We start from the raw sequence: 17,587 nt of genomic DNA on the forward strand, positions 1-17,587 counted from the left end.
ATTCACATGTACTTTCCACTGAGCGCTGTATACAAACCTCCTGGACAGCATTTGGCTTGCCTTCTGCTAAGTCATGAATTATTGGATGAGGGCAGCAAGTGTTGGCGGGGCAACCGGAGTTCGGCTGTGAGAGGCAGCGGAGAAATCACACGAATGCTTGGGTACTACAGTCCTGGCCTTTCTTTCCTGACGATTATAGAGATGCAATTTTCCTATGGCCTGATGTGATTTATTAGCCAAGCAGCAGCTAATCTAGCCATAGCGAGTTTCTACACTAAATTTATTGCCAACCCCCCGGCACAGATCTTATCTCATGAATGAGCACTGGGTAGAAATGGAAGATGGATAGCCACGCTCCTTACAGCGCCCTCCAGCAGGACCTGTGGACCGAAGAGTGATCGGTGTACAAAACAGCACAGTTAAGCATCTGTAGCTCAGTCCGCCTGAGCACCTCATTAGTTTGGCAAGGACAAGATACGCGGACTTTTCTAAAAAAGTGTTCTTGAACGGAATGAACAAGATGAACCGCAGTGACTGTTGCTTTTTTCTCCCTAGATACCTCCGATTACCCTCCACCGTCTGTGGGAATGAGAAGGCCAACCTCACTTGCTACAACGGGGCCAACTGCACGGCGTTCCAGGGAGAAATGAAATGTGCCTGCGGGCCAGGTTTTACGGGGGAACGGTGAGTCGCAGCAGAGCTTTACGGGACGCCCTTCCGGGCCGGACAACAGTGAGACGACGCGAAGTGTGTTTCTTGTCCGCTTTCTCGTCTCAGTTCCCAGAGGAAAATCTGTGCTTTAGTATAGGTCTGGCCAGAGTCAAAATAAAAAAGAAAAATTACCCTTGAGGTCAAAGTCAAGGACACTTTATGAGCCAAGACTTTAACTAGGGAAATATGTCTCTGAAAAATGGGAAATGTGATATTTTTCTTTCTTAGAAATACTTCTGGATTCATGTTTCTCTCCCACTAACTCTAACACATGATGCAAATGTGGGTGTTGTTGAGGTCAAAAAAAATATACCTTAAAGACTGCCCCGTGGACTTACCTAGAACACAAAAAGTATACATACCTTATCCAGATGACTCCACTGTTCCCAGAGAAACCCTCTGTCTCCTCTGCACCTAATGCTGGGATTGTTGACGTGGAATTGATTACTGCTTTCAATCTACGACTTGCTGAAAATGCAGGCATGTTTGTATATGCATGTGACTTGCTGAGGTGAGTTCAAGGGCAAAGATGTGCAGGTGTGTGTGCTAAGCCACTTCAGTCACGTCTGACTCTGTGCAACCCCACAGACTGTAGCCTGCCAGGCTCCTCCTGTCCATGGGATTCTCCAGGCAAGAATACTGGAGTGGACGGCGATTTCCTACTCAAGGATATGTCCCTGACACGGGGATCCAACCTGCGTTTCTTACGTCTCCTGCCTTGGTGGGCGGGATCTTTACCCACTAGTGCCCCCTGAAAAGTGCACACCCGGTAGCTTTCGTCAGATTCCCGAGGGGTCAGTGTCCTCAGAATGATGCTAAACCGAGACTCTACAAGATGCACTGTAACAGCAGAGAGCAAACACTTGGCCATTTGTCTAGCGCTCTGCCAGGCACCCTACAAATACTGTCTCTAATTGTCTTTATATCCCTTCTGCATTTGTGTAAACTGAAGCTGAGAGGTTAAGGGAGAGGTCAGCTGTTGATTCAGATTGTCCTGCAGCCAGGTCAGGCCACCTTCAGAGCCTCTGCCCATCTCCAGGGTGTTTCTGGCATAAACATATGACCAAATCTTTACTTGCAACAACTAAAATAAAAGGGAAAGAGTCCTCCTCCATCTCTTACACTGTCCAGGGCTAGATAAACTGTTCTCGGATCAGGCTTCCTCTGTTGAACAAAGTAGATCAATCCAACACCTTGGACAAAACGATTTTGACCGAATTAACTTTCCCCAGAAGAGCAGTTAGTGAAATAATGGGTGCGTTTTTGCCCCGTGACAACTGCAGTTTGGATTAACTGGAATTTCTCTTTTTCAGCTAGTGCTTCGGGCACCACACAGACACAGCTCTTTGGCCATGTTGGCAAACAGCAGGCAGGGTGGCCACACCTGCATTTCTCCCTCCAGCGTTCAGTGACAAGGCTGGTCCTTGCTTTCTTGGTCTGCTCTCAGTGGCTGGCTCTAAGCGGCATGGGCAGTCAGAGAATCTGTGTATATGGAGGGGTGTGACCTCAAGCCACATTCTGCTTTTCATGGCACCAGTTTTTTCCACTCATGCACCATAATAATATTATGAACCCAGAGACCATTCGGTTGGCCTCCGATTCCATCTCCAAAATACTGCAAAGATTTTCTTGTCCAGAACTTTGAACAATGCTTTAACTGTGTATTTAAGTGCTGGTTCCTTTCTGCCTCGATGGCACAGTTTAGTGCTCACTGTTATTATTCTGTTGATTAACTGATGTTTAATGACGACAGCACAGACCTCATCCAAAGCCTTGGATTATTTTTCTCTGCTGCCTGCACATTGTGCCTGTTGATAGTAAATGTCTCCCTTTCCTCCAACATTGTTTTTTTTTAAAAAAAGAGTATCTGACATTTAACCTCCAAATTGTTGATTTCAAATATGGTAAGAAAAGCAAGCTCAACGTTCTCCTTCTTCTCCCAGGAATCATTTCACCGAGATAAACTTCTCCACTGAAAATGAATTTCTAAAATAGTCCCCAGGTGTTCCATGGATTCCATGCTTTCAAAGTCCTTCTCTGTCTTTAGTTATTTCACTAGATGGCAATGGATTTATTTTTTTTAATTCCCTGCCCATTAATCACTTCTAACGAAAGCTCCAATAATGTTTATAATGATCATTGTGTGTATACTGTGTGCTGTTCAGTTCGAAAGAGAAGTAGATAAGCAACGGAGAAAGAATAACTAGGGGAAAAGCGGAAAGCACTGGGCAGCCTCCCAAGGACCAGGAGGTGAGGCTCCCACGAAGCCCAGAGATGTTGGAAAGCTGTCACCTAACAGACCGCCTCCTCTGCCGTGGGGTTTGACCTCCAGCTCTGTGCCGTCACCCCAGCAGGCTGTGCGTGGTGGATGCTCTGAATGCTCTGGCCCACCCAGGGCAGGGAGGACTTGGCAGCCTCCCTCCGGCCGTCGAGCTCTGCTCTGCTCCAACCAGAGAGGCCTCCTCGAGCCCGGGAGCCTGAGCCAAAGCAAGGAAACAGAATGTCCCAGCTATGCTTGGTATCCAGCGGGATAAGGAGCTGTTTTTCTGGGACGAAATCTTTTTTCCTGTATGCCTTGGGGAGGCCCTGCCCCACCCACCGCCTCCTCTCTTCATTTCTTGAGCCTGGGGATTAGTGGATGACCCAGGCGCACATGCTTACCTCTTCAGAGGTGGGGAATGAAAAACTGCTTGGCGTGAACTTCACCTCTATGAGCTGCTCTGCAGAGACTCTTGAAGCTATGATTTTGTATGAATTTCCCAAAGTCAGAGAGGTGCCTCAGTTACCGCTCTATCCCCAGGCCCAGTAGAGGTTTTAGCATGTGGCATGTGCTCAATATCTACTCAGTAAGGGACTGGGGAGTTAATCAGTGAATGCACAGAAAAGCAATTTCGGTGGATGGAAATCAGGTGAAAAGTGACAGTGCTCCAGGGAAGAGGAAAGTTTCAGTTACCTTAGAATTGGCATCACTTGTTTTTGGAAAATTTTGGCTTTTGAAAATCGTTCTACCTGGACTTGGAAAGATTACAACCTAGCTATGAAACCAATTTATTAGCAAGTGCAATCTTCTGATTATCTACTTTGGCTTTTTGTTAAAAATGGAATCTCCAGGACTTCCCTGGTGGTCCAGTCACTAGGACTCCGTACTCCCAATGCAGGGCGCCTGGGGTTGGATCCCTGGTCAGGGAACTAGATCCCATGTGCTGCAGCTAGGAGTTCACTGGCGGCAACTGAAGATCCCACAGCTGCAACTAAGGATCCCGCTAGCCACAGCAAAGAAGCCACGTGCCGCAGCTGGGATCTGGTGCAGCCAAATGAATGAGTGGTAAAGAGCCTGCCTGCAATGCAGGAGATGCAAGAGACGCAGGTTCGATCCCTGGGTGGGAAAGGTCCCTTGGAGGAGGAGGGCATGGCAACCCACTCCAGTATTCTTGCCTGGAGAGTCCCATGGAGAGAGGAGCCTGGTGGGCTATGGTCCACAGGGTCGCAAAAAGTTGGACATGACTGTTTAGCACTCATGCATTTTATATATATATATATATAGTGTGTGTGTGTGTGTGTGTGTATATATATATACATTGTGTGTGTAAAATGGAATTCCCAAGGAAAATAATCCCAAAGCCCCCAGAATACACCGAATACCTTCTTCTGCTTCTCACCGGCTTCCCCCGCGCCTGGCACACTGACGCCTTAGAACCCTCACAGCCCCAGGGAGGTCTGCTCTGTAGACGCTGAGTTGAAAAAACACAGCTCCCTCTCTTGGTTCCCATGTAGCCCAATAAACCGAACTTTTTACAAGGTGGCAGCCACACGAACTCCTGAGAGGGAAACTGAAATTGACTCATGCATGGCTCCGTTTTGCTTTAGTTTCTAAAGATCTGCACCAGTTTTCTCATTCTAATTAACAGTGTGTGTGTGTGTGTGTGTGTGTGCACATTATTTTCATTAAAACCAAAATCCGTGAAAGGCATTTGGAGGGCTGCCTCCCAGCTGTCGGGCTCGCAGGAAGGGCGTGGGGATTGGCCGGTCCCACTGCGCTGGTCTGGGTTGGTGAGACCGAAGCTCTCCCTCCCTGTTCGTGTCACGGCCCGTGTACTGAGCCGGGGCCCGGTCTCTGCTGTTTCTGTCTTGAAGGTGTGACAAGGACATCGACGAGTGCGCGTCCGACCCCTGCCTGCACGGCGGCCGGTGTCACGACCTGCTGAACGGGTTCCGGTGCGTGTGCGCGCTGGCCTTCGCCGGGCCGCGCTGCGAGCTGGACGTAAGCGGCCTCTCCTTCTACGTCTCGCTGCTGCTCTGGCAGAACCTCTTCCAGCTCCTGTCCTACCTCATCCTGCGCCTGAATGATGAGCCCGTGGTCGAGTGGGGAGACCAGGACGATTACTGACTGCGTCTGAGCGCTCCCAAACCTGAAACCACGACTTTGAGGATATGCCTTGAAATTTAATCATCTTGAAAACTAAATTCAAGGCCTATTTTAAGCATATTGCAAAGCACTTTACAAGTGTAGCAAATATTTACTTATTTTGGCTCCAAATGCAAAGCAATATTGTTCTCAATACAAGCAGAAACGTCTCCTTGTCGAGAATATTGAGTACAAATATGCCATCATTCTAAGCGCATCTGTATCTGAAGGACCCTTGTGGTGAGAGAGTGCTTTCGCCCACACCCGCTCTCATGGGCACCTTTACGGAGTAAGTCAGCCTCCCTCACCCTCATCCTCAGTCAGTCTTGTCCTTTCATTCCCATATATTATTCAGGACACAACAGTTTGAAAATTAGATTTTTTAAAAAATTTTTATCCATCTATGCTGTGTTGCCAGTTCTCCGGTAAGTTAAAAATATGTATAAAGTGGAGAATCCCATGAAGTCCCTCCAAATGTAGAAGGAAACTTTTCTGTTATAATTGGTATCAGTTCTCAAGTTACTCCTTACCAGTGTAATTTATAATTCCATAAAACCTTTCTTCCTCAGAAAAAATGACAGATAAAACTTTTTTCCGTTTCTTTTTTTCCTGCAATACTTTCTATACAAATAACTTTTTGTTAATTGCTTATAAATTTATGAGCTTATTGACTTTCCTATCAAATGAACTAATCACAATTGCTTTTCAATACATATTTTAAAAAGAGAAATGCTATTCTATAGGTATATACTAAAAATAGAATTTATAAAACTTGATTTCCTGGAGGCCTATTTTTCTAAAATTTGCAAGTAAATTTATCCTCTCACTATATTTCTGAAGAGAAAACATACTGCTGCTGCTAAGTCACGTCAGTTGTGTCCGACTCTGTGCGATCCCATAGACCTATATTATAATCAAAATATATTTGGCACTATGATTTTTTAATAAATAAGTACATGAAGTGATGTATTTACCAAGTAAATTAATAAGGTATGCAAAGATTAATATATATTCTTGCTTAGCTTTTGTACAGTATATAATATATTAATTAGAAAGTAACTTTATTTACTAGTATTTTTATTGCTTCCGCTGACTTGCCGTCATTTATGCTAAGTGTATGAGTGTGGACATACCTTCCCAAGGAGCCATGATTAGTGTTCATTTAAAGGGAAAATAGGTTGATCTTATGAATTAATTCAGAAAGCAACTATAATAACAAAGGTCCACCAAATATCATTTTGTAAATGCATTTGTGTCTTTAAGAGTTGCCCTGGTTGGAAAATGTGAGGGTGTTTTATCCATTGGGTGGTATCCAATACTCATTTAGTTCCTTCTTTTTTTTTTTTTTGTTAAGAAAATTGTTTTCCTGTGGAAATTACAAGCTAAATTTAAATATAGCATGACATCAAAACTACAATTAGTATACTATAAAAGCAAAGGAAGTAAACTCAGTCTCATTTTTCAATAGTTATAGAGGATTTTATGCAGCAAATTTCTGTGCTGTGGAGTGCTGGCAGGCACTAAACTGGAGAAACTCATGTTGAAGTTTTCTTTCCTTTCTACTCCCTACCCCCTCACCCCCAGACAGCATGTGCTAACCCACCATCTCAGCTGATCTGCTGCAAAGTTAGATTTCCTGACAAGAGACCTGGAGAAACCCTTCCTATCAATATTTGCTTTCCCAAATTATCTGAAGTAACCATAAAATTGATTATAGCTGAAGACCACACATACAGTTTTCACATCTGCTCCCTCCTGGGCGTATCTGTAATTATGTACTTACAGGTCATTCCAAATATAACACGTTTCCTTCCAGATATATTTCTGAGTCACTCACCATTTCTTTCTCCGTACAATTCTAGTGCCTCTGTCGTCGCTGTAATTGTCAGCTGCTTTTCCATTTCCCCACGTCTTGTCATATCTGACCTAAAACCCTGTCCTCTTCTCTGTCTTCTTCTGTGTTTTCAGTTGCATTGTGTGTGACTACAGCTTTTGCACATTTGCACGGAAAAATAAAACCATTGTTTCTGTGTCTCTACTCCTCATCTTGTGATATCTGTCTTCATTTGCCTTGACTGTGTCTTGCACGCTAAGATGGTCACAAGTCTGGTGCATGCACAGGTACACACACACACACACACACACACACGGCAAACACAGAAGAACCTGTGCTGATCTCCGTGAATGTGGTCTCTTCCCCCAGACATGTTCCTGCAGGTAGACACTTGTGCCCGTCTAGGTCAGAGTTCCATGTACATTCCCCCTATGTCCAGATATTCCTCTAGTTGGGATTCTCAAGTTGATGACATCCTTAATTGTTCTTACTGGGGACGTGCAGTGTCCCCAGTTAACCTGGCTCTTGAGAAGGGGTCATCTCACCTGAGTGACAGAAATCTATACAGGCTCCTCTAGACCCTGCCTCTGAAACATAACCTTAGTGGTTGAGTTAGAAATGTTTCATTTTGCTCATTTTTAAGGTTCAGCATTTGAACTAAACAAGGCTATGTGTCTATTTTTGGCCATGCCATTTCCTCCTGTGTGTGGATGTGGTTTTTATCACCCTTCTTTTTGGAGAACAGGGAAAATTGAGAAAATAGGGAGGTTTGGAGAAATCAGTGTTTTGACAGCACAGAAAGACAAATTTAACACTTCAGATAAACTTCTCAGTACCAGGGATTGTGATAAGCCTTTCATAAATACATATTTTTCACTGTAAGGGCAACCAATATCTCTCACCTTCCTAATTCTTCACTGAATTATGTTTAAAGATCCCTTTGCCATATCTGAGTATTACAGCAGAAGTTGTTCAGCTTTAATTTTACAAAATTTAAATGGAGTCTTTTCTGGGAATGGTGATACATAAAATTTGAGTTTAGTGATTTAGGAAGAATATCAGTGAAGAAACTATGAAAATTATTCTCAACTACCAAAATCATTAGTAATATGGACTACTTCATTTCTCAACTTTATTTTTTGATTTATTCAACAAATGCTGAAAAAGACTTTCTATGTACTGTGCCCTGGACTAGCGAATTCAACTGTAGATTAGATGAAGCACACGCCCACAAGCTGAGGGTCTCATTGAGGATGCAGATTGGCAGGGGAGAAGAATTCCTGGGTCAGTGTTAGGATGGAACTCACTGCCAGCTCTACATAAGGACAGAAGAGGGGCGTTTTCACCTGATTTTTAAGGCAGAAGCGGAAGCAGTGACAGATTTTATTTTCTTGGGCTCCAAAATCACTGCAGACGGTGACTGCAGCCACACACTATGCTTGCTCCTTGGAAGGAAAAGCTGTGACAAACCTAGATAGCATTTTTAAAAGGAGAGACATCACTTTACTGACAAAGATCTGCATAGTCAAAGCTTTTGTTTTTCCAGTAGTTATACGTATATGAGAGTTGGACCATAAAGAAGGTTAACTGATGAAGAATGGATCCTTTTGAACTGTGGCGTTAGAGAAGACTCTTGAGAGTCCCTTGGACTGCAAGGAGATCCAACCAGTCCATCCTAAAGGAAATCAGTCCTGAATATTCATTGGAAGGACTGGTGCTGAAGCTGAAGTTTCAATACTTTGGCCACCTGATGCGAAGAACTGACTCACTGGAAAAGACCCTGATGCTGGGAAAGATTGAAGGTGGGAGGAGAAGGGGATGACAGAGGATGAGATGGTTGGATGGCGTCACTGACTCAATGGACGTGAATTTGAGCAACTCTGGGAGACAGTGAAGGAAAGGGAGCCTGGTGTGCTGTAGTCCATGGGGTCTCAGAGAGTCGGACACGACTGAGCGACTGAACAACAACAACAGCAACAACACCCTCAAAGTCCGTCCACACTGTTGCAAATAGCAGGATTGCCTTCATTCTCTGGACTAAGTTGTTGTTATTGCACATGGGATCTTCTTGGCTTTGCGTGAGATCTCTTGCTGAGGTGCATGGACTCTAGTTGTGGGGCACAGGCTTAGTAGCTGCTCGGCATGTGGGATCTTAGTTCCCTGAGCAGGAATTGAACCTGCACTCCCTGCATCACCAGGCGATTTTCAACCACTGGAAAGTCCTCACAGATCATTTTAGAAAGCAAGTCTCTGTGTTACAATCCAGTTAACTTAACAAAAGACTCAAGATGAATAATGAAGCTGATCACACCATGTTAACGATTATTTTCTTGTTATTCCTGTTGGTTTTTACTCAAGAAGAACTTTTAACATTGGTTCATCTATTAAAAATAGAGTCGTGATTAATGAAACAAAAGAGTTAGTATGCAAGTGAATATCATGATGTTGTCTAGTTGAACATAACATGAATTTAGTTTCTCCCAATTTTTTTCAAGAATTGAATGTATAGATTCTTATATGGACCTTATTCTTGACTGACTTACACTGGCTTTGGGAAGAGTGTGCAGCTCATTGAATCCATTGCTGATCTTTTTTGTGAAAGTAAATGTAGAAAACTGGGCACACTTTGGGGATTTTATATTTGAACAAATTTAAATATCAAGAAAACTGACTTGAAATTGGTACTGGTTTTTAACATTTTTCTACTTGAAACTTTCCTGATTCATATATGTATTACATGAATATTATTTTCCTAAGCAACAGACTGGTTCCAAATAGGAAAAGGAGTACGTCAAGGCTGTATATTGTCACCCTGCTTATTTAACTTATATGCAGAGTACATCATGAGAAACACTGGACTGGAAGAAGCACAAGCTGGAATCAAGATTGCCGGGAGAAATATCAATAACCTCAGATATGCAGATGACACCATCCTTATGGCAGAAAGTGAAGAGGAACTCAAAAGCCTCTTGATGAAAGTGAAAATGGAGAGTGAAAAAGTTGGCTTAAAGCTCAACATTCAGAAAACGAAGATCATGGCATCTGGTCCCATCACTTCATGGGAAATAGATGGGGAAACAGTGGAAACAGTATCAGACTTTATCTTTTGGGGCTCCAGAATCACTGCAGATGGTGACTGCAGCCATGAAATTAAAAGACGCCTACTCCTTGGAAGAAAAGTTATGACCAACCTAGATAGCATAATGAAAAGCAGAGATATTACTTTACCAACAAAGCTCTGTTTAGTCAAGGCTATGGTTTTTCCAGTGGTCATGTATGGATGGGAGAGTTGGACTGTGAAGAAGGCTGAGCGCCGAAGAATTGATGCTTTTGAACTGTGGTGTTGGAGAAGACTCTTGAGAGTCCCTTGGACTGCAAGGAGATCCAACCAGTTCATTCTAAATGAGATCAGCCCTGGGATTTCTTTGGAAGGAATGATGCTGAAGCTGAAACTCCAGTACTTTGGCCACCTCATGCGAAGAGTTGACTCATTGGCAAAGACTCTGATGCTGGGAGGGATCGGGGACAGGAGGAGAAGGGGACGACAGAGGATGAGATGGCTGGATGGCATCACCGACTTGATGGACGTGAGTTTGAGTGAACTCCAGGAGATGGTGATGGACAGGGGGGCCTGGCATGCTGTGGTTCATGGGGTCCCAAGGAGTCAGACACGACTGAGCGACTGAACTGACTGACTGACTGAAGCTTGATAGAAATAGAAAGAATTCTTTCCTTCTAAAAGGACAAAAGATATCATGGGTCTTATCTTCTTCTCACATTGTAATCACTGAGTCACAGATTGTTTCGTGTAGTATGGAAATCTGTTGGAAACTAATTGTATAGAGGAAAGAAGTAACATACTAAATATAGCTCCTCTGAAAACAAATAGGCTATTTGCAATGAAACATATTTAATCATTTGGAATATGATCATTTTATTGTCTGCCTGACTTTAGTTGCACATAAAACTCTGAATAATGTTATTTTCACTCAATTCCCCTAATGTTTTTTGATAATCCTATGAATAGCAAGACTGTGTTATGAAGGAGATTTGAGATATCCATATACTTGTTATTCGAAGTGGTAAATTACGTATTAATTTTTGATGAATGAGTGAAATAACTCTAGTTCCATGCATGCTCAGTCATGTACAACTCTGTGCAACCCCATGGACTGTAGCCCACCAGGCTCCTCTTTCCATGGGATTCTCCAGGCAAGAATATTGGAGTGGGTTGCCATTTCCTCCTCCAGGGGACCTTCCCAACCCGGGGATTGAACCCCATCTCTTGAGTCTCCTGCATTGACAGGCAAGTTCTTTACCAACTGTGCCACCTAGGAAGCTGAAAAAAAACCTCAAGAAAACATTTTTTTTAAAGCTCATATATTCCTTTGAGGTTTTCAATAGGCAGCATTATATATATCATGTATAGTAGGTAATGAATATTAAAGAACCTACTGATATAACGAATGAAGTGTTTTTAAGATGAGTTCAGAGTGGCATTTTCTAATTTTGAGCACCGTGTGTGTGTGTGTGTGTGTGTGTGTTAAGCCTGTCCCACAGTTATTAAGATATAAATGATGGCACATATTATGTACTGAAAAACTGTCCAGTTTTCCTACCAAATTCACAGAATGAAAAAGTCTAGTCTTGGTCGTTAGTAACCTCTTTGGTGATGGTAGGATCTTGAGGATCAATGATCCACGCTTTCCACTGTGCTCAGTCACTTCAGTTGAATCTGACTCTTTGTGACCCCATGGACTGTAGCCTGGTGTCTGTCCAGGCTCCTCTGTCCATGGGATTTCCCAGACAAGATTGCTGGAGTGTGTGCCGTGGTCTCCTCCAGGGGGTGTTCCTGAGCCAGGGATCAAACCTGAGTCTCCCACATCTCCTGAATTGCCAGCAGATTATTTACCATTGAGCCACTGGGGAAGCCCACATTCTCCCACAGAGGAACATTATTTCCATCCAAGAACCAAATGCACAGAAACCCTATTATTCATGTTGAAGTGAAATTTGATATAAATTGGCTCTTTCCTGAACCATTTTCCCAGAGGAAGCTTAGCTTCACAGAGACATGGGCGCTCACCTGTAACATAGTCACGTGGACCCCGGGGACAGCCTCAGGGCAGCCCTCCAGGATGTATCTAATTTGACTTCCTCTTTGCTTTTAGGAGGCTTCCCTGGTGGCTCAGATGGTAAAGTGTCTGCCTGCAATTCAGGAGACCTAGGTACGATCCCTGGGTCAGGAAGATCACCTGGAGAAGGCAATGGCAACCCACTCCAGTACTCTTGCCTGGAAAATTCCATGGACTGAGGAGCCTGGTAGGCTACAGTCCATGGAGTTGCAAAGAGTTGAACACGACTGAGCAACTTCACTCACTCACTTGCTTTTAGGAAAGCATTCCATTTACAGCAGGATGGACAGGGCCCCTCAAAACCAATGATTCTGGAGAGGAGTTTAAGTTCTCTTCTCTTCAAATATGAGTGTGTTGAATCGTTAAAATCCATGCCTTCACCTCTTCTAAACCCAGGACAAGCTGACCACAGTTGCAACTTTGAAAAAAAACATTTTAAAGAAAATGTAATTCTTTGCTCTTTGAATTCTCATTTTATCCTTCTTTGCCAGGTCCAGTATGAATATTCTCAAAGTTGCCACTGAAGCCTTCCTTTCTTTTCTGCCTTCCCCATCAACACTAGGGGGCCTTCAAGCTCCCACATCTTCCCAAATACACCTCTGTTGTAACATATAATGATAACACTGATGAAGGTTATTAATTATAGAGTCCTTCCTGGGAGCCAGCCACTATGCCTAAGGTCCTCTCACACATTATCTTTATTATTTGTCACAGATGTCCCAAGACTTAGATGATATTAATTTTCCCATGTTACTGATGAGAACACAAAGTCCGAGGTTAAGTGCCTTTCTCAAGCAGATCCAGTTCGGAAGGTGCAGGACCCATGTTCAGGCTCTGGGGCTTGTGCCCCACGTATGTGGGAGCAGCAGTGCAGACAGCTTGATGTGTCCGCAGAGTCCTCCGGCCCGTGAGCTCCTGGAAGGCTGTTTAACTCTGTAAGGTCTGGGCCTGGCTGCCCTGCCTGTCAGAGCTGGTGCTTCAGTCCTTACTGAAGGGATGAATGGATGGACAAAGGAATGGTGGGTGGCACGTGGTTTGCACAGAGGAGGGGAGGGCAGGGAAAGTTTCTCTCAGAAGATCATTGACCCAGGTCTTACAGAATGAGCAGGAATTTTCTTAACAACACAAAAAGCACATTTTCCCCAGACGTCTTTTTTGTTTTGTTTGATTGTTTATTGCCAAAGGGCTGAATAAATTGGTTCTCATAGAAGAAACTGTCACAAGTAAAGTTGTGTGCTGTTAGCAGAGAGCTCAGAATCCCAGGTTTTCACTGAGTTCTTCAGTGAGATGTGCTGCAATGCGTTCATAATTACACGTGGCCTCGATGGTAAGGCGTTTGTGTAACGGCGTCTTGATATTTGCAAGAGTCTGAGAAAGGAACCCTGAAGACCAAGTGTAAGAGCATCGAGTTCCTTCGGGGTCATGGGAGGAGGGTTAGAGGTCTGAGAGAGACAAGGAGATTTATGGCACTGACCCTACAAGATGATAAACAGTGGACAGATTGTTGAGGAGCCCCAAGCAGTGAAAGAGGAAAAGGTGCTGATGAAATTCAGGCGGTTCCAGGAGACCAGGAGGACCCAGCAAAGTTAGAGCTGTTCCCAAGGGGAAGGGTGCCTGACGGCTGCCCCAGGAGACCACGGACATGGATGAAATGGCCTGTATTTACCCCAAGAACACCATTAGCACGACCAACGCTTCTCATTTTTTCACAGCACTGGTTGTAAGAAAAGCCTCTCGAAGAGATTTCCACTTGTTCCCCGCTTTCCGAGTTCAGCTGAGCCTGAGGGGCTAAGCCGTCCACCAGCTTCTCCTCCCCGCTAGGTCACCCTGCCTCTGAGCCACCTCTGTCTTCCAAGACTGCTCCCGTGGGCTGAGCTGACCGGCTGGGCCTCCCAGCAGGAAGCCCAGAGTCCTGTCCTTTCACAAGTCCCACCTTGAGGCCGAAAACGGCTGAGTGGCTGCTGTCCCTGCCCGCTGAGAGTCAAGGAGGTGACCACAGCATCAAACAGGCGTTTCTGCCCCGTGTCTGAGAGTGGACAGGACACAGGGAGGGAGGGAGGGGGACAGGGAATCAGGGAGATGCATAATCCCTACTCCGAGAATGTCAATAAAACAGCAATCTGGTTCTGGAAGAGAAAGAGAAGCCACAAGACATATGGAAAACAGCCCCTGATTTATGGGGCTGAGTGAAAGCACAGGATGAATTACAGAAGTTTGGTCACAGCGAGTTATTCCAAGAGGGGGAGTTTTCAAGGAGGTTATGGGAATTCGACTAGGCCATAAAACACGAGGAAGATTATTTGCAGAACAGAAAACGGGAGAGCGTTCAAGAGAGAAGAAAGGTCAGGAGTAAAGATGTGATGGTGGGAACCGAATTTGGACAATGTGAGGTACAAAGAGGGACCAGCCCTGGCCGGGATGCCGAAGGATGCTGGAAGTGGTGGGGTATAAAATTGGATAAATTCAAGCGAGGGCTAGATTACAGATTAGATCGTCCAGCTTCTGTCTGAAACCCAGCCGGAGCAGGAAAGAGTCATTTCATAATAACCCAATTTGGGCCGGCACCACGCCGTCCTCTAAATTATTTTCAATAGGTTGTGATTTCCCACGGGCTGCCCCTCACTCTGATTAAAGGGGTTCCCTCCCACCAAAACCAGTAGCACCTTTCTTTAATGATGGTTGTATTTGACTGATGGAAACACCTTAGTGGTATTCTCAGACTTATTCTTTCCTATTGGAACTCAAACTAATACAATTTGCTTCTTGTTCTAGATATTCTTTTTTTTTTTCTTTAAATTATGCTGTTTGGACAGGAAATTTTGTTGAATAGGCCTGGTTTGGGAGTTGGTTTTTCTCTAACTTATTAAAGGCACATATTCTTTAACCTGATTTCTGATTTCTGCTAATTAAAGATGTCTCTAGGCATAGTTCTGGGTTACTAAGTTTTGCTTTAAGCATCTTCCCCCCACCACCCAAAAAAACCCCTTCATTTGAATCTTTCTAAAGTTCTTTTTCATTAATTGAGGATTTTTCAGGCCTGTGATGCTCTCCCCCTTTTTTCTCAAAGGACCGAAGGCATGTTTTGGTCTGAGGACGTTCAAGTTTAATCAGATTAAGTCTCCCTTCTCTAAAAACTGAGCAAATTCCCTGGATCAGCACCACGAAAAAGATTCTTTGAGGCAATAGACTAATAAAGCTATCATTCATCATCTTGAAGTATGTAAAATTAGAAAGGCATTTGCTCACTTTTTAAAATGTCCCAGTTATGCAAATCATTATAAAATAGACCAAGATGAAGATGAAAAGTGTTAGTTGCTCAGTTTCAGTTCAGTTCAGTCGCTCAGTCGTGTCCGACTCTTCGCGACCCCAAGAACCACAGCACACCAGGCCTCCCTGTCCATCACCAACTCCTGCAGTCCACCCAAACCCATGTCTGTTGAGTCGGTGATGCCATCCAACCATCTCATCCTCTGTCGTCCCCTTCTCCTCCTGCCTCAATCTTTCCCAGCATCAGGGTCTTTTCAAATGAGTCAGCTCTTCGCATCAGGTGGCCAAAGTATTGGAGTTTCGGCTTCAAAATCAGTCCTACCAATGAACACCCAGGACTGATCTCCTTTAGGATGGACTGGTTGGATCTCCTTGCCATCCAAGGGACTTTCAAGAGTCTTCTCCAACATCACAGTTCAAAAGCATCAGTTCTTCAGCGCTCAGCTTGCTTTATAGTCCAACTCTCATATCCATACATGACTACTGGAAGAACCATAGCCTTGACTAGATGGACCTTTGTTGGCAAAGTAATGTCTCTGCTTTTTAATATGCTGTCTAGGTTGGTCATAACTTTCCTTCCAAGGAGTAAGCGTCTTTTAATTTCATGGCTGCAGTCACCATCTGCAGTGATTTTGGAGCCCAGAAAAAATAAAGTCAGCCACTGTTTCCACTATTTCCCCATCTATTTGCCATGAAGTGATGGGACTGGATGCCATGATATTTGTTTTCTGAATGTTGAGCTTTAAGCCAACGTTTTCACTCTCCTCTTTCACTTTCATCAAGAGGCTCGTTAGTTATTCTTCACTTTCTGCCATAAGGGTGGTGTCATCTGCATATCTGAGGTTATTGATATTTCTCCCAGCAATCTTGATTCCAGCTTGTGCTTCCTCCAGCCCAGCATTTCTCATGATGTACTCTGCATAATAAGTTAAATAAGCAGGATGACAATATACAACCTTGACGTACTCCTTTTCCTATTTGGAACCAGTCTGTTGTTCCATGTCCAGTTCTAACTGTTGCTTCCTGACCTGCATACAGGTTTCTCAAGAGGCAGGTAAGGTGGTCTGGTATTCCCATCTCTCCGTCTTGCCCGACTCTTTGTGAGCCCATGGGCTATGGCCCGCCAGGCTTCTCTGTCCATGGGATTCTCCAGGCAAGAATACTGGAGTGGTTTGCCTTTCCCTTCTCCAGGGGATCTTCCTGACCCAGGGATCAAACCCAGGTCTTGTGTGTTGCAGATGGACTCTTTACCATGTGAGCCACCAGGGAAGCCCCAAGATAGAGGTGGTTCGAGCGTTTCTTTGGTTAGTGTAATTTGTTTTCAGAGCTAGGGAAGCCTGGAGTTTCTGAAAGAGGACCATTAACTGCCCAAGGAGAGTTACCAGTTCGGGACATGGGCAGCCCACTGGCTCAGGCGCCTGCTGACCAGAGCCCTCTCGTATCTCTTTCATCAAGATCTGGGCCTTCTCTGATGTTGAGCTATCTTGATGACCACAGGTGTGCCATGAGGAGTACCTCGTTTAATCCTAACATCAGTAGGAAGGTTACTGACACTTGACAAATGCAAAAACTAAGGCCCAAACGGTTAAATGATTTACTCAGACTCATCACTGGTTTTCCTTCAAAACACTGTCTTGGGTTTCAGTGTCCTAATTTATAAACACAACACCTGGAGATTGTTTTTCAGACTACCCTACCTGAACAGTTTAGAGATATTAGCGTTTCTTAATTATAAAATAGGGGTTTGAAACAGACATCATTATATATAGACCCTCTCCAGTATTCTTGCCTGGAGAATCCCATGGACAGAGGAGCCTGAAGGGCTACAGTCCATGGGGTCACAAAGAGTCGGACACGACTGAGCGACTTAGCACACGCACATGGACATATATAACTTACGGAAATACAAGTTTTTCACGAGACAGACGATATCCAGGTAACTCTGGAATTTTTTGAACATTTCCAGAGAGAATATGAAAAATGTAAATCTTGTAAACAAAGATTGTAGTATCTGCTCTGGGGCCCCCATGGAATCCAGAATAACCTATTTGTTTTTACCATTAGGTCATGTGAATGCTAAAGATATTCACAGTGGGCAGTATGTAAATTATTCTAATTTGCAGCTCCCTGAGGGTAATGGTCCTATATGTTTGAATTGAGATAATTCCATCGCTACTTAAATTACCAAAATAAATGTCCTTGAATTATAGTAACCAATATAAGCATCCTGCCTGG

General features: G+C 44.1%; 1 protein-coding gene across 1 annotated transcript in view; it reads left to right on the top strand.

The window, feature by feature from the left end:
- The window catches only part of CRB1 (crumbs cell polarity complex component 1), a 214,334-nt gene that overhangs the window by 174,126 nt on the left and 22,621 nt on the right, over positions 1 to 17,587 (top strand). Inside the window, exons 10-11 of the mRNA XM_027565772.1 lie at positions 556 to 684; positions 4,846 to 4,972. Coding sequence (XP_027421573.1) covers positions 556 to 684; positions 4,846 to 4,972 — 256 coding nt within the window. The remainder of the gene's footprint in view (positions 1 to 555; positions 685 to 4,845; positions 4,973 to 17,587) is intronic.

The sequence above is a fragment of the Bos indicus x Bos taurus genome, chromosome 16 (genome assembly GCF_003369695.1).
Source record: "Bos indicus x Bos taurus breed Angus x Brahman F1 hybrid chromosome 16, Bos_hybrid_MaternalHap_v2.0, whole genome shotgun sequence".
Classification (NCBI taxonomy): domain Eukaryota; kingdom Metazoa; phylum Chordata; class Mammalia; order Artiodactyla; family Bovidae; genus Bos; species Bos indicus x Bos taurus.